Source organism: Corvus cornix, chromosome 8 (assembly GCF_000738735.6).
Source record: "Corvus cornix cornix isolate S_Up_H32 chromosome 8, ASM73873v5, whole genome shotgun sequence".
Taxonomy (NCBI): Eukaryota; Metazoa; Chordata; class Aves; order Passeriformes; family Corvidae; genus Corvus; species Corvus cornix.
The window spans coordinates 30,414-51,952 of record NC_046338.1 but is presented as its reverse complement, the minus strand read 5'-3'; the positions used below and the strand labels follow the sequence as shown (position 1 = coordinate 51,952).

Genomic DNA, 21,539 nt, shown 5'->3' with positions numbered 1-21,539 from the left:
CCACATAACCTTATGAATTTTTTTTTTTTTTTTAATTTGAAGACTAAATCAAAAATGTGTTAAATTGGTGGAGTCACCCATGGAATCTCAAAGGCTTGTATGTTGGGACTCTTGTTCCAGATACTCATCAAAGATTTTAAAAAGGAGAGGAATACTGAAGTGGGAAAATTTGATGCCAATAGTTATGGGGCTGAAAGAATTTCAGATAAGCTCAGGGCAAATAAAATGTAAAATGACACAGACAAGGGGTGCAGAGAAATAATTACATACAAAGATGAGCTTTGAGTAGACCATTACATCCCACATCTTGTTATCATAGATAATATACAAAACTTTTCACTGTTCAGAGGTAGTAAAAAAAAAGGTAACAGAAAATCACACAAAAAGAGCACAGAACTTATACTCTTATCTTTTTGCAAGAACATGAGTGACTTTATGATTCTGATTCTTTGACACAAAGCTAAGACATTGTAGAAAGTACTCAAAGAGGATTATTCAGCTTGGAAAAGAAATGGCTATGGGGGTATGAAGATATTTTTCTATTAAATCTTTGACCCAAAGAGGGTGACTGCCTCAAAGATGGTTCAGTGCCTGCTTGAATTCAAGTAGTAGGGATGACAAATGAATTTAGCAGCTGTCTGATTAAAAAGAAGCAAGCTGAAGTGGTTCTTCATAGTGTAGAAACTAAGCTGTGGTTCCCAACACATTCAAAAAGCAACCAGTCAAGTTAATGGAAGAGACATCTATGAAGCATTATTAAACACAGAGGTATCACCTCCAGCTCAGGAAACTTACAAACTGAAAAAATTTTGGAAGGTATAAAAAATTTTGAAAAAAAAAAAAAAAGATAAAAAGAATCACTGCGTTATTGGTAAATGATATGCTCTGGAACCATTTCCTGACCATTCTTTGTTGCACTGCCATAAACTGGATACTATGCCAGATGAACCTTTGGTCTGACCTGGTACAAGTCTTGTTGCTTCCACGGCAAAATGAGCTTCAGCTATTCATGTTGCAAAGGGCATTGTTTGGGGCATTGTTTGTCACATGAACGTTACATGAAAATCTCAATCACCACCTTCTTGTGCTCATATGGTCAATTCCATTATTCTTCTTCCAGAATCTCCAACCCAAGATTTCTCCCCTTCTTTGCTTTTTCACTGCATGTGCCTCAAAAGGGCTATAATCTCAGCTAGTGTTTCTAAACTCTACCTTATACAATTTAACAACAAGCAACACCTATAATCATGATTGAATTCTGTCTTTATTATGCAGGCTTACGTTCTGTCAGCTGATACAGAAACTGAACTCTTGTGATTTAAGGCATGTTTTACTTTGTGTTTTTATCATTTGCTGCCCTTACTAAAAATAAGTATACACATTTTACTATAAAATTAGTGTCTACATTGTATCAATACAGATTTACATGGTTAGGCTCTTGTACACTATTAAATGTTAGCACTGGTATGGTCTTGCAGAGCCACAAATGGAGTGTTACAATATAAATGTTTATTAAAATCCCACCCACCGTACTGTCACGGTGCTGCTTATTTGGTACCTCACCTTTAGTCAGCTTGGGCTGGCAGAGTTGTGACTTCACTGTTCCGGGTTCTAACCTACAATTGTTAAATTCATTTGAGAGAGATATGTTCACTACAACTGGACTTTTATTAATATCTGATTCTACAAGAAGAAATGTACCAAACAGTATATCTTGAGGATTTTTAGGCTGCTAATGTGCCATCTGCAGCATGTTTAGTGCAAAAATGTCCTAGATGCTTCCTTTACACATGGCTAGATCTACCTCTATTTCTTAATGATTAACTTATCTTTCATGCAAGCAAAAGCCATGCTTGTCTAAGTAAGTACTTGTTTCTTAAAGCAGTTAGTCCCAAAAAAGTCTCATCATACTTTAAAAAAAAAATTAGGACAGGTGATTTTTACACTAAGGTGTGGTTCAAAAGTTAATCTTCTGAGCTTTCTACTGACTTTCTGTTTCTTCAGAAAGTCAATAGAGAGCAAAATTATTACAGGGTGCCACTGTTTGTTTTTTATTTGTTCTCAAGCTCTGTACATCTGTCCCTTCTCTTTCCTTACAGTTCATGTTTGATAGTCACATGAATATAACACAGTGTGGTTTTATGACATTTAGGAAAAATATTTGATGTGTTTACATATAGTAGTCAAAATAAGAAACTTTCAAGACTTAGAGCAGCTATGACTTTGTAATTTAATAAGACTGAAAATTTTAAATTAAGTACTGTTTGTGACACCCAGGAATTAAACAATATAAAAATATACTTGAAAATGTTTTAATTCAAGAATCACATTCTCTTGATTTTAGATCCTTCAGAAGTTTCCATAAAGGTGCTTTCCTTTTTTGTTTTTCCCCACCAATAAATTTACTGCTTTAAAAACCATGAAAAAAAAAAAACTAACACCCCCCCCCCCAACTAAATGCCAAGACAACCCAAGACAAAATACAAATATCACAAGAGCTTGCAACAGAAGTTTAGGAAAAAATGTTTGGTTTAAGATATTTTAAGTTACTATTGTATCAGGGATCAAAGAAAAGCAAAACATTATATCCTAATTCTATTAAGAAGAAGTTACCATGCTTGTTGCATTGCACTACATCAAAAATTATTCTGCTTTATAGATCATGAATTCAGGACCTACACACTAAATTTTACTATGTTTGTTTACTGCAGTAACTTCAGTAAACAAACACAAAAGTAAAAAGTAAACTTTTAGTACACAAATCACTGCAGAAAATTCTAGTTGCTTTCCATTTCTAAAACGAAAGTTCATTAACAAATGGTAAAATCCTGTTTATTGTTAACAATTAAAAAAAACCCCAAACCTGTGAAACACTAAAAATTACTAATAAAAATTAACACTTCAGTCTAGAATAGAGTTCCTAACTTTAAGGGATAAGCATGCTGCTTCTGGCCAGGACAAGGTTAATTTTTGCAGTGGCCAGGAGGCACATGGCCAGGACCAAGAGGTTATTCTATATCACCTCTCGTCATTGCTGGGGTAGGGGGAAGGGGCTGCTTCTGGTTGGGGTAGTCAGGATTAATCAGCATTTTCCATGTGAATCACTGTCTCTCTTTTGCACACTTTTATTATTATTATTGTTGCAGTTACTTTTAATTTTTCTTATCTCATTGCTGTTTCCAGTAAATTGTTCTTATCTCAACCTATAATCTTTACATTTTGTGCCTCCGGTTCTCCTCTCCAGCCTGCCATAGGGGGAGGGAGAGGGGAAGAGGGAGTGAGCGAGGAGCAGCGTGGTTTGGAGAGTCTCAATGGGAGCACTAAATTAGGGAGTACCGTTCCTAAACTACGACATTACAATATCTTCAAACAACCCTATATCTAACATTACATAATAAAATTTATACTTTTTTAATGTTTTGGGAGGAGCATGGAAAAATATGGAATTTACAGAAGTGAAATTCAGAGATCAGATTATTAATCGACTGTACAAACTTGGATTACAACTAAGCAGTGTCAAATCTTCAGCACATAATCCATTTAGCTTGCTCCTGTAAGAATGTGTCTCCCTCCATGTTTTATCATACAATTTATTGCCCTGCATACCCTTCCAAGTAACAGATGCTAAATTCTTCTCTCCAGCCTGCCACAGGAGGAGCAGAAGAGAGAGCGAGTGAGCGGCAACGTAGTTTGGAGAGTCTCAACATGACAACTAAAAATTGGGGAATACCATCCCTAAACCATGACAATGAGCTGTAGTTTGCAATGTAATAATCTTACTGTGTTTACTTGCTAAGTTATAAGTTTCAGCAGTAAGCATCATGCATTCTGCTGGTTAATATAGAAGAGAGTATTATAGATTAATAAAGCAACATACTGTGCAGTATACAATTCTTACTGTAGTAAAAGTTTTCAGAGGAATATTAATTAAGAAATATGGCACAGTAGTAAGCATTTGAGAAAATAAAAATGAAAGACAGATGCTATATTTCCTGCTTCAGAGAGAAATGCAAAAAAATCTAAGTACAACTTATGGAAATTTCTATCTGTTGTCACTCCTTACGTAAATAAGTTTGAACCTCTAAGATATAGTGGATCAGGCTTTGACAGATAACCTTGCCATCTTTCATACCCCTCAATTCCCAAATACTTAGTAGACATGGACCACCTGGGCTTTGAATTTTCTCCTCCAGATTGCCTTTGGAAAAACTATGTTGACTACATATTGCCAAAAAAATACTCATTCATTTACCCAAGGAGATGTGAAGAGAGGTAGTAAGAAAACAATTTGAAGGAGAGAAGGAAGGTAAGCAAGGGTATAGCTTCGTAAGTGCAAGCTGCATAGTGAGCAGCTGGTTTTATTACCTTAACCCAGTTGCTCCTGTCATTTAGCAGTAATGTCCTTGAACACTTTTGTCTTGGCTCCATGCACTCTTTCCTTCCTTTTTCTGGAACAACTTCTGTTCTTTAACCTCTACAACCCTGCAGGAGATCACAGATGGTCAGCAGCTTTTTACTACAGAAGCTTGCTTCCAGAAAGTATAGACATCTGTCTTCAGAAGCAAGTAGCCAATTTCACATGCAAAGATGCTTCCAGTGTAAGGCAGACCTGGAGAACAGCAGATGTTACAGTGTATTCCTGACTCAATTTGTTCAATTGGACAGTTTCAGACAACAACCTTCTCAGTCTCGGTCTACATGAACAGTTCAGTTCAGGTGAGGAGTGTAGTTTTGAGGGGAATCTCCAAATTGTCCTCACTTACTGTGCCTTACTTGATTCACAGAGAGATCTCAAAACACATGAACTGATTTTTGGATGAAATTTACTGGAAGACACAATCTAGGAGTGTACCCAACATGTTCTAGCCCCTTACTAGGGAGCACTCTGCCAAGCCTGAAGTAAAAACACTCCAAAATGTTTTATAGGTCTTGAATACTACATTTCACTGTATAAACCAAACAGCATTGTTCTGCATTACTTCCTGATGTCAGCATTCCCTCAGTGTACTGATTTATCCTGCTGTAGGGATGTCCTCAACCCAGTTCAAAGCTGCCTCTTCACCTGAAACAAAAGCTTATTCACCTACTAAAGGGATATGCATCCTCATCTCAAAGGCATCTAGAAATAATGTTGTATTTCTGATCACTGTAGGATTTAAATCACTTCCTGCAGCTAGCAACTATGCTTAGTGTACAGCATCCTTACAGATGTTTAAGCATGATCAGTCAGCTGAAGTCGCTTGTTACATATCACAGGATATATTACATATGACATCAGCTTTTCATACAGACTCTGAACCCATCTATGCATCTTTAGAATTTTCATGTGTGCCATCTCAGAATATGCATGGTAAAATCCATGCCGCAAATCAAAAATTCAAACTTTAAAGCTTTCAAATGGGATTAGCGTATCTCCTTATATATCATCACAACATAGTGTTGCAATGATAAATAAACTGAGGAATACAAAGATATTGCATACACAGAAACTGCACAAATTGTTAAATAATATATAGACAGAAAATGGACTGCTCAGTAATTAAATTCCCACACTACATTCATAAACATGACCTATGGAACAGAACCCTATATAAAATGGAATACAAAATGCAGACTTTGAGCACTGGTATTTAAAAGCCCCACTACAGCTTTACATTCCAAAGGTATAGAGTACTTGAAACAGGAACATACAGAATCTTCAAAAATAATTAAGCAACATAGAGTTATAAATTATGCTTATGTCTTTTGCTCAATTACTCTTAAACTACAGGAAAAAAAATTCTACTGATATTAGAGTGAAAAAGCAGCAGCCTGTGCACTGAATCAAAGCTGCCTACGTGTCTCCCTTAAGTAATCACCTACAGTCACAACAGTATGAAGTCTATAAAACATTACAATCACCTCCTTTCAAACGGTTGATAAATATGCCCAGAAATAACTTTTGCATGGCTCGTTTTCTATCAAACTGTTTCTTTGGTATTAACTACAAAATCAATACTGTCAACTGTCAGAAACAAAACAAGCAATTAAGAACCAAACATAAAAAGGTAATAATGATGCAAAAGTGTTTATGGCATATTATTTTGTATTCTTATGCAAAATAAAATATTATCCAAAATCAAGCTTCCAGAGAAATACTTTGTTTTGTTAATTCTGTTAAAATGTCACACCAAAAAAGGAATTCGTAGAAAAATCAAGAGTGCCATTCTTCTTGAAATCGTTGTTTTAATAAACCCCTAAATAACACTGCTGTACAACAGCGAAACAATAATATTCAGAAGAGCGTATTTTAAGCACCGCAGATGATTTCCGAAAACATTGCCTTTCCTTTAAAACACAACCGGAATTAAGAGCATTTATAAACACATTTTATGTAACTATCAACACAGTTGGTAACAACTCCCGTGCGCCAGGCCCACCCACTCTCCAGTTCCTGGCACACCTCCGAAACACGAGTTTATGATTCCCTGAGGCGCAAATTACAGTAAAACTGCTTACGCGGGCTTTTCTGCTAACAGGTGAATGATGTAGGTGATTGGAGCCAGCCTAGGACACTCAGCAAACAGACAGCAAACTGGCCAAGCCTGCGGCTCGGACACCGGCCGTGTTCAGAGGACGGGCCGGGCCAGTCACAGAACGCGGCTCTCCTCGCAGGAGCTGGGCGGGGCGATCGAGTCCAGGGCTTCCCCGGCCGCTCCGCTCAGTGGGCGGCCCGCGCGGCACCGCCCCGGCCGCCCGAGCACCGCCCCGCCGAAGCTGCTGCGGCTGTAGGGCACTCCCGCCGAGATGGCTGCGCTGAGGGCGACGCGGGTGAGCGGCAGGGCCGGGCGGACGCTCGGAGGACACAAGGCCCGGGGAGAGGCACGGGACGGGACGGGACGGGACGGACCGAACCGAACCGAACCGAACCGAACCGAGGCGCTGCCGGTGCTGGCGGCCGGGGGAGCCCGGGCGGCGGGGAAGGGCCGCGGGATCGCAGAGGGCGAAGGGCGGAAGCGGCGGGGCCAGCCCGGGTTCCGCCCGCCGTGAGCGTCGGGACAGCTGTAGGCATAAGGGCTGCCTCTGTGGGGAGAGCCGGTGGGGCTGGAATCTGCCCGCTGTGCTGTTTCTCCTGCCTCGCACTATTACCTGAGTTTATGGCCGTAATCCTCACGGTTCGAATGGGTATTGCCAGATGATGTTCTTCAGCGGCGTTACTGCAGAGCCCGGGGGCTCCTCATGTGGCAAAGGCCGCCCAGTGCCAAGTGTGTGTCTGGCACCTCCCATTTGACGGTGGAGACGGCTTCAAAACACCGGGATTATAGTTCAGGGTATTTTATCCAATGCATTTCCTTTAGAATACGTAACTGTACTACGTATATTAATTTTTTAAAAATATGTGTGACGTATAATAGTTGGTTTTCTTAAGTACAAACTTTCTACTGTATTGAACCACCAATAACCTCACAGCTTCAAACTAGAAAATAAAAACTATTCAAAACACATTTAGCATTTACACATGCCTTTTTCTGGATTCCCCATTTCCAGAGGCATTCGTGAGTCTGAATTACTTGAAAGGCCCTTCACAGCCTCCTGGCAGCAGTGTTAGTTTTCCCAAAATTGATGCAGCTTGGCCACAGGTCCCAAGTGTTGCTGTGAGAGTGAAGGAAGTCAGTGAGGGAAGAAGTCTCCATCTGAAGTTGGTATCTTACGGATCAAAAGTAATGTTTTAGGCAAAGGAAGCCCATAGGGAGGAAATTAGTATTTCAAGTTCACCCTCCTGACACATTACCCCAACAACAAACTCCTCTTGGTAATTCTTTTCATTTTTGCCCTGAGATATGTGAGGGAAAATCAAGGTTAGTGACCCTTAGCTTATTGTTGTCCCATCATTTTCTGTGATGTACATCTTTTCAAACAGGTTCTATAGTTCTTTTGGCATCAAGGTGATAAAGAGATTGCATCACTTTTGTGAGTAGCCTTGTAACACCCTTTTCCTGACAGCACATTCTTCCACTGTTAGTCTCGCTACACTGATGATCATATTTGTAATTGTGACAGATTTTATACAATAGCGCAAGGAAATGCAGTAGGAGTTTCATCTGAACATAACTAGCAGTAGTTTCTCACTGAATCTAACTGCTCCTCAGAGTCAAGCAATAGGAAAGTTGACAAGTAGACAGATGGTCATCCAAATTCTTACATGTAGCAAACCCTCATCCTTTGTCACCTGATCAGTCATGCAGCTTCCAGGTATGAATCCCATCTGTCCATATTTGTTTGTGGGGGTACTGTTGAGTTTTTCCAGATAATCTTCAGTGTTACCTTGCATACTATACCACAACAGACCTAAGTTCACTGGTTTAAATTTTACAACTCCTTTCATACAGGATATCACTTTTAGCATTAGTTTGAATCCAAGCACAGACAAAACCTTTTGGTGGCAAACCTATGCATTAGTGTATTAAGGGCTGCTCCTTAAAAAAACAAAAGAAAAAAAAATACAATCACCTGACTTTTTTTCAACCTCATCTTGTCTTTTTTCCAGATAAAATAAGGTATAAATCATTCTGAATAATCGAGGTCTTTCTAGATGTTTGTGGTATTGTTTTTAATATGAGAGGTAGCAGTAACAGAAAACTTAGCAAGATGCTGTTTTGCAATGTCTATTGTTTTTAAAAACTTGAAATTAATAATATATTACCTACTGGAAAATGCAATCTTGAACTATTAATAAACTTACATTACCAGCACAGTATGCAAATATGTCATAGCCTCTCCCTCTTCTGTGCCTAGCAGTGGTCCTTCTGCATTTCTTCACCTTTGAACTTTATAGATGTTTTCAGTATCCTCTGAAAATATTTTTTTCACTGTGTTGATACCTATTATTTGCAGTATTCTTCATGCTTCTTGTGCTGTGTTATAACCATCTATCACATAGCATTATTATTTTTAAGAGGACAGTTTATCTACTGTAACTTTTTTGAAGATATTTGTTGCCTCCCCAACTATGTAACTTTCTGTAATGTCCTTGTCTTCTAGAGTTCACAGTAAAATTTCTGTGATATTTTTTGCATCACTGTCATTAATTCAATTTTTTTAAAGTCTACATTTTCACATAAGAAAATCAAGCAGAAGCCTTTTCTTAGCGTTCAAGCAAATTTGTTTTTGCAGTATTGATTTGGGTTGTCCTAAAAATTATCCAATTACGTATTTTTCACTAATTTCCAACCATTTCAGAGATTCATAGCTCTTGAAGAGAGTAAACCAACCTCTTAAAACAGATTCAGACATGGTTTTGCACAGTATTAAGACATTCTGAAAATAGCTGTAGCAACAATATTTGGGGCTCTAAACTTAAAAAAGCAAAGAAAATATTTACTATGAAAAAGAATAAATTTGTGATAAGTATTAGGAAGAAAAATAAACTTCAGATAGTCTGCTGTGTTCTGTCCTATTTGGAATATAATAATAATCACCAAGTGTCAGTGGCAGCAGCTTAATAAAAGAGAGCAGAGATGAGTCTAGGACATTATCAAAATATTCTGATATATTGGCTAATAGGTAGGTTGTTTTTAAAATCTTGCTAAATCTGCATGTAGGTAAACATTGGGTAGTAGGATTCACTAGAGGGCCAGAAAATGAAGTTTTGATGATTGTGTGTATAAATGAAAGAAATATATATTGCTGTGTCTCTGTGAACATAAATTTTAATTATGCTTAATAAATTTTAAATACTCAGTTGCACAATACTTAAAAGTGCATACAGCAGTTCACTCGCCCTTGGTCCTGTTAAAGGCTGAGATCCCTGGCAGAGCTGTCAATTCATGTAAGTGCTGCTTGCCACAGGAGCAAAACACAAGGTAGCCAGTAATTCTTTTATGACTGTAGTAATTGTATTATACTTGATGTGATACCATTTCTAGAGAGGGAATCTGCATTTAAAGTCATGCTGCAGATAGGTTAGTAGTTTTTGAAGGCTTGAGCTGTAAAGATCTTACACCTCATGTTCTCTTCCTCTTTAGCAAATGCTTCAAACCATCGCAGGGCATGGATGGAGGTCACATTCTAGTAAACCTGCTCAAAACTTACATGTAGGCAAACCTGGAGCTGGCTTTAGCTTTGGTAAGTAATACAGTTTTTGAAAGAAATATAACAATTATGGGCAAATTGCAGAGTTAAAAAGAAATAATATCCTATATGGTAGCTCACCATGAATTTAAAATGAAGGTGTTTGTTCAAAATAGATTTCTATTAAAAAAATAGTTTGAAAAACAAAGTAACTTTATCCTCAACTGAGGCAGATATGCGTGCAGTGTTCTTAAGAGTTTCTTCTTTTTTTAACTCATGTCTGTCTTAAGCTTTTTTAATTGCCAGAGTGTCTTAGCTTTGAATACTTACCTCATATTGCTGTTTTCAATGTTACAGTACTTAAATGTAGTCACAGTTGAACTTGGTTATCAAGAAATGTAAAAAAAGAAATCATCTTCATCTTGGCATTTTATATGTAATATATATACAAGCAAACTTAGAGGATCAGAGCTAGATGTTTGAAACTGAAGAGTCAGGATCTTTGGGCAACCTCTGTCTTTTTATGCATTTAATTAGCACAGCATTCTTGTTTCTTTTGGTAATACATTTTATGTTACACAGTCCTGTCTAGTTCGTCTTCAATATTTTGTGGATCATTTCATCAGATGTAAGTAAGTGCATTGTAGGTGTTGATCAGAGAACAATGGAGGGTTTTTTCCCAGGAGGAAGAGGAAACTGAGCTTTTTTTGCTTCCTGGAGAGCCCCGCACAGTGGTGGTTTGGGTTGTCCTGGAAGGATGCTCTTGTTTACTTTTTTATCATAGTCTTGACAACTGGCAAAATAAAAGACAGTAGAGAATTTATGGTCTTTTTCTCTTCCTTTTTAAAAATAGAACTTACTGATGAACAGAAGGAGTTTCAAGCTACTGCTCGTAAATTTGCTGTGGAGGAAATTATTCCTGTTGCTGCACAATATGATAGAACTGGAGAGGTAAATCTACCATAGTGTAAGGGAGAAATTGGGGAAAAAATATCTTAACCTGTATAAATTTTAAAGTTTTGGTTGTGGTGAATGAGAACGTGATTTTTCCATGTCTGTTTCAGTATCCTGTTCCACTTATAAAGCGGGCTTGGGAACTTGGTCTTATGAATTCACACATACCAGAAAGCTGTGGTAAGTAAACATTCTTTTTAATCTGTAAAATGAAACAACGAAAAGACATTAGATGAGATTCTTGTGTGTAATTATGGATTCTGTACCGAATAAATAGTCACATACTTGAATAATCTAAATTTAATCAGTAGGCAAATTGACACATACAAGTGTTACTAGGTGTGGATGTAATCAGGAGACAAATTAGACAGATTATGGTTTAGTAATTTATGACCAGATTTTTCTACTGTGATTACAGCTGCTTAACGTTCCCCTGGTGCAGTGTCAGCTGATTAGGCAGAGAAATTAGAAGGTCATGTTTTGTTCTAGTCTCTGATACAGGCTGGTGCAATTTAGGAGTTTATCCCAGAAGGACAGTTTTTCAGTTTAGATTAAGTGCAATACAGCAGAGTCCTGGCTTATAAGGTGTATGAGTAATACAGACAAACATGATATGGTAGAGAAGGGTTTTAGTGAAAGGAACTCATGCCTCATAAAATCACTGGTGTTCTCTGAAGTAGCTAATAAATGTGTGAACAAGGGATCGCTGGTTGATAGAGAATGCTTGAACTTCCAAAATAAGTTTGAATAATCATCAGGTTTCGTACTGGCAAAATTAGCAGCACAGCCTTGCTGGGTCTTGTGCTATTTGGCATGTCTGTAGAGTGGAAAAGGGGGTAAATGCAAAGGTGATATACAATATCTATCTAATTTGCTGATAATACTAAGTTATTCAGTGTAGAAAAGATGATCTGGTTCAGAGAGCTGCAGGAGAAGGTCATGAAACAGAGTGAGTTAAAATGGCAATGCGATTCCAAAAAGAAAAAGTTACGTGCATGTGAAGGGAAAGAAGCAATCTGAACTTCAGAGAAATGGTATGCTGTGCACTAGATACTGCCTCTCAGAAAAGACATTTTTGGATCCTGTGAACATGAGCTTAATGCTCAGAAGTGGTCAAAACTGTAAAATCTAAGGTCAAGAGGGACCCTTAAGGGAATGAAGAAAAAAGCAGAAGACATAATTATGGTGCTGCCTGAATCCAAATTGCACTTGCCTCTTTAACTCGTTATATGGTCAGATCCTTCCATCTCAAGAGAGTATTGGGGAAATGGAAAAGGTTTCTAAAAGGATGACAAAGGTTATAAAAGTTTTATCTAATGTGTGAGATGTAAATTCTGTAGAAGTGACTAAAATGTCAGTGTCATGGGAGAGTGTGAAAAGGGATTGATGGTTCACTGTCCCTTTCAGTATAACTAGAAGGCATCAAATTACGTCAGCAGAGGCTAGATTCAAAACAAGTGAAAGGAGATGGTTCTGTATGCAGTGTGGAGTTAATTTGCAACTTACTGCCCCTGTAGGATATAAGTGCTAAAATTTTACATAGATTCAAAAAGAGACCAGACAAATTCATGTAACAGATGTCTGTCGAGGGTTGGTATAACAAAGACAGCAAAGAGAATTATTTCTTTGACCGAGGAAGTCACCTGAGAGTTCAGGCAAATATTTTTGAGGTAGTTGTTATTGTATTTGTATGTAGTGTTGGCCATAGTGTTGTCTTCTGCCAGAAACAGATTTCTGCATCCGTTGTTTGCTAATAGGGACACTTCTTTGTTCCCAAATGAGTTCGGCTCAGGAGCCCTTTCTCTGCTTCCTAGGAACTCTTAATTCTTGAATATACAGTAGTAAAAAAATGTGAGTGGTACATTCTTGCCACTTTGTGCAAGTTGTCCCACACTGATCAAACAATAACTCTGGACACATGATACGTAATTTTCAAATCACCTGTTACTCTTCTGATGCGGATTTATTTAAAAAGCTTGCATGAGAATGCTTAATCAAACACAGTACACAATCACATGTATGTGGAAGAACACATTTTTGTTAATTATGTTGTGTAAATCACTAATATTAATATGTTATAATTTAAATCCCCTCAAGTAAATTAAATACTTCAACCATAGGTGGCCTTGGCCTTGGAAGTTTTGAGGCGTGCCTTATTACAGAAGAGTTAGCTTACGGATGTACAGGGGTTCAAACGGCCATTGAAGCAAACTCCCTAGGGGTAAGCTCTGTCTTCTCTTACATCCCTTAAACTACAATCTCTGCACTTGAAAGAGCCAGATTAACGATCTAAATGTTTTCTTTCAGCAAATGCCAGTTATCATTGCAGGAAATGAGCATCAGCAGAAAAAATACTTAGGAAGAATGACAGAGGAGCCAATGATGTGTGTAAGTGTAACTGCTATACTGTAGAAAGTTCCTAAACCATGTTAATAGTACTACTCCTTTTCTTTTTTCTTCTTTTCTTTTTTCTTTTCTTTCCTTTCCTTTTCCTTTTCTTTTTTCTTTTCTTTTCTTCCTCTTTTCTTTTCCATTTTTCCTCCCTGAACACTTGCATGTACTCACAGCTTAGCCCTTTTTGATTTGTATATAAACAGTGAAATTTACTGAAAGTTAGCAGATATCTAATGAGATACATGCAGTAAGCAAACAGAAGATACTACTTGGAAAAATATCCCTATCCTAAGTCACTTATCAAAAATTAATAGTTTTTATTTGCCTTTCAAGAGGGGCTATAGACATTTAAGAAAAATACAAGGTCTATATAAGGAGACCCTTAACTTGGATGGGAATGAAACTCTGTTTGTGACCTTAAATACTACATAAAAAGTACTTGTTACATAGAAGGAGGTAAAGATTTGTGTGCAATATATGTAAATCTGTACAACTGAGCCTCCTAAAATGAAGGACTTGGTAAACATAAAATGTTACTCAGTGCTCTTATTTTTAGACTTCAAAGATCCTCAGCTTTCCCATGAGAATTTTTGAAGCCTGAGGAAGTGATAACTTAAGAGTTACAGAATGTTTCTGTTTAAAAGGCAATTTTGTGTACTGTTATGGATTTATATAGAAAATTAACCCTTACTCAGCCAGCCGTTTGGGGGAGAGGGGGTTATGTGTTGGGTTGTTTTGGGGTTTTATTGGGGGGTTTTGTTTATTTGGTGTTTGGATTTTACCATGCAGTTCACTTAAATCTGCATTAATTTGTAGTTGACTAAAGACAGAACTTTTATTGCCCAAGACTTCACATCTTGATTTCTTTTAGGCTTACTGTGTAACAGAGCCTGGAGCAGGCTCCGATGTGGCTGGTATAAAGACAAAGGCTGAGAAGAAAGGAGATGAATATGTTATTAATGGTCAGAAAATGTGGATCACAAATGGGGGGAAAGCAAACTGGTATGTTAACTGGTGTCATAGTTTTATGCTGTTATGTAGTGGTTTTACCCCACCCCTCCGCTCTCAGTTAAATTCTTTAAAGACTTGATATGAATCTGAATGTTCACTGTGTTTCAGCAGGCTAAATTTTAATCTCTGCCCAGTTTATCAGGACAGCTATCAGGATAGCATATACAAATGCAGTCGAGTGCTATGCAAAGCCTAAAAAGGAAAATGAGTGATGACATCATGACTCCACACTCAAGAACGGCCTCTTGAATCTTGCTGCTATCAAAATGAAATCTGATTCTAGTAGAAACACCTCTTACTCCTAGTGAAGCTAGAAACGCTGTTGGACTGTAGCGTAAATTTTCATTTTCTGAAAAGAAGACATTTTCTGTCTGTCAAATATTGCAGATATGGCTGTGATGTCTAGAGCGTGCTTTTACAATGTAAACCTCTTAAATAATGTCTTACATCACACTGATTCACAACACAAAAATTTTCCTGAATTCAAGTGGAAAAAACTTTATACACTTACCCAAAAGCCAAAAGCTGAATTTTCTAGTTATTTCCTTGTTGAAGGCAGACCCACCAAAGACAATCTGTCAGATTTCTTTTGACCTTACTGAATACCATAAAAGTGATTTACAGCTGTTTAATTCCTAAGAGAAATACTGATTTACAACTTGCACCTAGAAAAATAAAATCAAGATCTTTGAAATCAGGTGATAACTTTTATGTCCAAGAATGTATGTCCTAAGCATTAATTTTTATTTACATGCTATGAATAGGTTTCTTTTGTACTATTTGGGAAGCTGGTAATATCATAAAGACTTAAAATACATAGAAAAGGTAGAGAATCTTTGCATGTTGCTCGGAATAATTTTATTAAATTTTATGAAATCTTGAATCTTTGAAACTTCCACTCTCTTGCTCCCTCTCTTTTTATTTTCAGGATGGGCAAGAAAGAAGGGCTGTTAACTTACAGACAGAATTTATTATATGGTAGAAATGAACATAAAAATGTTCAAAGTGCTAGATAAATATATCCTGTTAATTGTGAGGATAAACTGCATCCATCTTCTTTGTTCTACATTAGGTACTTTTTGCTAGCACGTACCAATCCAGATCCAAAAGCTCCTGCAAGCAAAGCCTTTACTGGATTCATTGTGGAAGCAGATAGCCCGGGGATCCAAATTGGAAGAAAGGTATAGACTGTATTTCTTGTTTGACAAGCCAGGAATTATTGTTCAGTTTAAGCCAATAATAAAACAAATGTACCACTAAAGAAAAGAAACTGTTATGCAACTGAAAATTTTCATATGCTTATGTACAACCATCTTTTCATTTTCACAGCATAGAGGAACTATTCATAAAACATAATTTTAAAGCTATTAGTTCAGAAAAGGAATTATTCAGAATGGTCTAAAGGAAGATGACTACTTTGAACAGCTGCAAAAGAGTCTTTGAGAACTACTGTATTGGCAGGTGCCAGTAAATGAGAAGTAGTATGCTTTGAAAGAATAAGAAGCAAGTTGGACAATTTTGGCAGTAAAGACACATATAGTGAGTTTTAATTTTAGCTACTGCTGGTCAAAGAAGAGGCCTTAGAGATATTAATGGTAGTTCTCTCTTTTCAAAAAAAAAAAGGTACTATTTTTAATAGTAGGTAAAACTGAATGTTGAACAGTAGGCAAGAAATCTGAAAACTTGGAAAGCTCATTTATTTATTTACTTGTAGTGTACCTGTACTTCCTGCATATTAGATTCTTTTTTTTTTCCACTTGCATCTCAAAGACAGCGGAACTAGAGGAACACAAGAAGACTGATTACAGTGACAGAACTAATTTCATATAAGGAGAAAGTAAAGGGCATGCTGGTCTGCAAGTACAAAACTAGTATTTGTCTTGTATGCGGTAACTTTTAGATTAAGTGTTTTGGGGAAGAAAAACTATATGCTTTGAGTCAACAAAAGAATGAAAACATGCTGTACCTTTGAATAATCCAATTTAGTAGCACATCTGTAAATTTCCCACTTCAGGAAATGAATATGGGTCAACGCTGCTCAGATACAAGAGGCATCGTCTTTGAAGATGTGAGAGTCCCAAAAGAAAATGTATTGATAGCTGAAGGAGCTGGCTTTAAAATTGCAATGGGAGCTTTTGATAAGACCAGACCACCCGTAAGTATCAGAAAAAACTTGGTTATAAAACACAGCAGGAACTTCTGATTTTTTATTCTGGCCTGTATTCAATTCAGGTAGCAGCTGGTGCTGTTGGATTAGCAAAAAGAGCTCTTGATGAAGCTACTAGATACGCTTTGGAGAGAAAAACCTTTGGGAAACCAATTGTTGAAGTAAGTGTGGGGGCAGATAGACTATAGTAAAAGCTTATGTTTTCACACCAGATGTACTGCTACTGATTTTTCAAGGTTATTCCTTGATATTTATATTTCCTTAATTTTTATATTATACCTCTGCCATTTTGGGGTTTCCAAGTATATAGGTTGCAACATAAGTAAACTTAGCTATGTGATAACTTAAGGAATTTTTTATAATTTATCAATAATGGTAGTAAAAGCAGAAAGAAAACTTTGCCCAGAACCTCAAAACTTAAGTACCAGAAGGGAATACTTAAGTTCTTCAGTGCTAATAAAGAGGGGTTTTCAGGAAAGAGGAAAACATCTGAAGTATGTGAAACAAGACATATAGTATTAACACTAATAGTATACATTGCCAATCATGCTGCTTACCAGTTTTGAAAAAATATGAATAAACTGCAAGGTAAATACCAATCTCATAAATAGGAAAGAACAACTTCATAATCACTATTTAATCCCTACGGCTAAATGGACTTGAAAATCAAAAACTTAAAGAGTATAATTCAACATACATATATGAGAGCCTGAGGCGTATTCTGTAGAACTTCTCTTGTACAACTTACTGAGTTTCTTGAAAAAAATGACTGTGTTTAGGAGATGATGTCTTTCTTGGATGTCATAGAATTTTAAGCAGGCAATATTAACCTAGTTTATTTAATCATAGCACCAAGCAGTGTCTTTCTTGCTTGCTGAAATGGCAATGAAAGTTGAACTCGCTAGGATGGCTTACCAGAGAGCTGCATGGGAAGTTGACGCCGGTCGTAGGAATACCTACTATGCTTCCATTGCGAAGGCATTTGCTGGTGACATTGCAAACCAAGTAGCTGCAGATGCAGTGCAGATTTTTGGAGGAAATGGATTTAATACTGAATATCCTGTAGAAAAACTAATGAGAGATGCTAAAATCTACCAGGTAAGTAAAACAGAATGTGATAATGCATAGATTTTATATAGAATAAACTAATGGCTACTTACTTCAAATCATGATGTACACCTATTAAAAAAAATAATTTTAGAATGAAAGCAGTAATCTTTCCATTTAAAGAGTCATTCAAATGAGGAAATTATTTCAAATCAGGAAATTACTTCCATACAAAAGTCATTGCACTTGATGAAAACTCAACCCACATAAAAGAAATAAATTATATTTTTTCTTTCTTTCTTTTTCCCCTCTAATGTGGTAACTCTTTGCAATTCTTGGATTCTCAATTCTGAAGTTTTTGAACTCTTAGGAAAAAAATCCTGATCAAAATACCAACGCTTGCTTTGGTATTTTGTAAGTAGAGGTGGTTTACGTATCGCACTATTCTTGAAAACCTTCAGAGGTGCAAATCTGCTGACCATCTATCTGTATTCTGGATTGATGTCTGCTTATAGTTCAGCTGTCTTAGCCTGAACAGTAAAGCAGTTTCTTACCCCAGCGACTTACGAGGGAAAAGGTGGTTTTTGTTCGGTTGGGATTTTTGGTTTTATTTTTCCTTTCTGTTTCCAGTAACATCATCTGTTACTTTTAAACTTTCTGTTTGAAACTTTGGTATCATAAACTGTGTAGAATGCTGTGGTTGAGGTATCATCAGTATTGGGTGTCATGGTGTTGTAGTTTAACTGCTCTGGCAACTAAGTAGCCACACAGCTGCTCACTCCCTTCCCCTCCCTGCTTTGGACGGGTGGCGGAGAGAATTGGAAAAAAAAAAAGGTAGAACTCACGCGTTAAGAACAGTTTAGTAACAGAAATAAAGTAAATTATAATAATAAAAGGGAGAGACAGATAGGAATAAAACCGAAGAAGAACACGTGATGCACAATCAAGTTGTTCACCACCCAGTGACCAATGCCCACCCTATCCACCCGCAGCAATCAGCACCTTCCTGGTAACTCCCCCTAAGTTTATATACTGGGTGTGACTCTATGGCATGAAATACCCCTTTCCAGGGGTATACCCATTCCAGGTCAGCACTCCTGGCCATGCTTCCTCCCAGCCTTTTGTGCACCTCCTTGCTGGCAGATCACAGGAAACTGAAAAGTCCTGGATTTAGAGTAAGCACTACAGAGCAAGAACTGAAACATGAATGTGTTACCAGCACTATTCTCACACTAAAACCAAAACACAGCACTGTACCAGCTACTAGGAAAAAAATTAACCCTATCCTAGCTGACACCATGACACGTAAAATGATTATCTCACATGTTTTTTATCCCAGGTTTTTTACTGCAGTGTTACTGTCAAGAAATTATTCCATGACATCTTGTAATTAGTATATTGGCATATACTATGCTACAGTTCTTCATTCAGCAAGAATATTTTAATTGCATTCAGCAAAAGGCGTAATCTTTACTGACATTATCTAACATAAATAGTGACTAGATAAAACATAACAAAATAGATGATATCAAGAAATGCACATAGACTGTGACCTGTAATGATTGTTAGCTATAACAGCTGTCATTCTCAAGATTCTAGGAAGTTAATATTTGCCTTACAGCTGACTTCAAAATGAAAACTATTATTGCCACTAGCCAAGAATTTATTTTTCTCAGTTTAAGGAAAGACAACTGCTATGCTGGAATCTAAAGGTCCCTATAACTAACTTCACTTATGTGAGTGAAGAAATGAATGATTAATTGAACTTTATGATTGGGATTTTTTTCCTGTCAGGTTGCATGCTATTTAGAGAACGATGGTGTGAGGGTTGAAACTCAGATTGATTGAGATTGATTTTACAGAATCCCATTATTGCTTAGTTTTTTCATCACAGTGATCCAAATGCATGGCTAAGTAGGCTTGTTTTTGTAATTAATCTGATTTAGTATTAAATTTTTGATGACTGTCAGTTCCACTTCATCCCCAAAAGAATTCAGGAAAGGCTTTTGTCTTGCAATTATTTTGTCCATGTCTCTTGATTATATCTTGCACTTCACTATGCTTTGCTGTATTACTGCTCAATTCCAGATGGTATATACTTTTGGCCATACGTTGCATGCACAAAAACTTGATTTTTCAACTTGTCTTTCATATGTTTGATCCTTTTTGGTATTACATGATCCTTTTATTGTGTTTACTGCTAACATTTTTACATGTCCCTACTCTGCCCTAGTATTGTCTGGCTACAAATCTAGGCTGCTTTGGTAGAAATTCTTAGGTTTGGAAACTCTTGAATTTGGAAAACTTCCTTTCTTTAATAGTCGAGGAATTTTGAAACTATTTCCATCAGCTTATGAACCAAAACCTTTCCTATAATTACTTAAGAGGATTGTGAGTTGTGATTCAAGTCTTTACACTTGAATTTCCTGCCTGTCTTCATCAGCAAGTGCAAATTTAGTGCAATAGGAGCAGTTTGGTAGATTGCAGGAACGGCTGCTGAGACCCCGACAGCCACACACTAAGCAGTTTGAGCAGGCTGAATTCATAGCAAGCCTGTTTGGTCCCTTGGAATGTATGTCCCTGATAGGCATGCAGTTGTTAGGGTCCAGTTGTAGGCTTGGACCATTATGGCTTTCCTAGGGTTTGGTGAGTGTTTAGTACAGGGAGAAAACAGAACTTCCATTTGAGTTGGTTTCAGAAGGCACCTAGTATTCACAAAACACAGTCTGCTCTGTGGACTGGATCAACATGGGGTAAGTAGCAGCAGAGAATTCACCTTGGCAATCAACAGCTTGTTCTGAACCAGAACACTAATGTGAACACGGGTTATAGCATCCTTATTTTTAAAATGCTCTTTAAGGTTCCTGGAAAGATTATTCCTATAAGTGAATTTGCATGATTTTCAGCAATTTGCCAAACCAAGTTCTGGCAGAATTGGGAGCTGAAACATTAAAACCTCTAAGCTATGTCGCCTCAGTCCTTGCATTACATTGCAGTGTGACTATGGAGCATACAGCCTCCTCTGGCATTAGAACTTCAGAGGTGCTTTTTTTTCTATTTCTGACTTTGCTGCCAGCAAACAAACAGAATAGAGTGATGATGCAAGAAGAAGAAAATGCAAGAATAAAGAAAACCATAAGCAAAACTGTATGGGAGACAGTACTAGTTAACAAGAAGCAATGGAAATAAGTGGATCAAAGATAACATATGGTATGACCCTGAAAGGCTAGTCAAAGAAAATACAACACTTAAGGACAAGTAATGTTTTCCCGTCTACCCATGATTTCAGATCCTACTTTGTAAAATCTAAATTATGTATTTTCTTCCTGAAATAAGAGGAATGTTATCACCTGCCTATTTTCATGAGAGCCCTACTGACTTTAGGTAAGAGCACCTGAGAGAACAAGACTTTCTCAGTATCTTGTATGAGTTACATTTCATTTAGCCCACTGTAATTACTCTGTCACACTGGAATTTTCTCTGTTTTCTCTGTCTTCCTGTACATCCTAATCCACAGTGGATTAGTGTCGTGGAGGTTTACAAATGTATACCTGTTAAAACTTTTTTAAAATCACCCAGTAACATTATTGCAATTCTTCTTTTCAGATTTATGAGGGAACTGCTCAGATTCAAAGGATGATCATAGCTCGTGAACATGTTGGCAAATTTAAGGCTTAAAGAAATGTATAAAGTGCATCTGGCGCTGCTGTAGTGTTCTGTGTTCTTATGGAAAAAGATTTTAGTGTGTTTCTCAACAGAATTAAAAAGGGATGAAGAAAAAAAATCCTTCAATATATTTTTATTCTGTTCATTATTAAGCACTGATTCTGTTCTCACTATAAAATAAGGTAATCCAAATGTCATTCTGACAGTCAGTGCTACATTCTAATAAAATATTTTTGAGAGAAGTGTGGTT

General features: G+C 37.1%; 1 protein-coding gene and 1 long non-coding RNA gene across 2 annotated transcripts; one reads left to right on the top strand and one right to left on the bottom strand.

Moving 5' to 3' along the window:
* Positions 1 to 6,705: 6,705 nt before the first annotated feature.
* ACADM (acyl-CoA dehydrogenase medium chain) lies at positions 6,706 to 21,531 on the top strand. Its single transcript, XM_039556113.1, has 12 exons — positions 6,706 to 6,810; positions 10,005 to 10,104; positions 10,904 to 11,001; positions 11,115 to 11,184; positions 13,125 to 13,225; positions 13,312 to 13,392; positions 14,270 to 14,400; positions 15,482 to 15,590; positions 16,424 to 16,564; positions 16,642 to 16,737; positions 17,426 to 17,674; positions 21,230 to 21,531. Exons 1-12 carry the CDS (start codon positions 6,787 to 6,789, stop codon positions 21,299 to 21,301), a joined length of 1,272 nt encoding a protein of 423 aa, XP_039412047.1. The 5' UTR covers positions 6,706 to 6,786; the 3' UTR covers positions 21,302 to 21,531.
* LOC109145921 lies at positions 10,552 to 15,488 on the bottom strand. The gene is made up of 2 exons (XR_002047625.2): positions 14,921 to 15,488; positions 10,552 to 11,206 (listed from the first exon to the last, which is right to left on the bottom strand). It is a non-coding gene; the product is annotated as an uncharacterized LOC109145921 (long non-coding RNA).
* Positions 21,532 to 21,539: the final 8 nt, after the last annotated feature.

Bases quoted from the DNA above. Each gene is read 5' to 3' on its own strand.
- ACADM (XM_039556113.1), top strand. From the start codon at position 6,787: ATGGCTGCGCTGAGGGCGACGCGG. The intron at 16,738-17,425 runs GTAAGTGTGGGG...ATTTAATCATAG, and splicing joins TTGGGAAACCAATTGTTGAA to CACCAAGCAGTGTCTTTCTT. The intron at 17,675-21,229 runs GTAAGTAAAACA...TCTTCTTTTCAG, and splicing joins GAGATGCTAAAATCTACCAG to ATTTATGAGGGAACTGCTCA.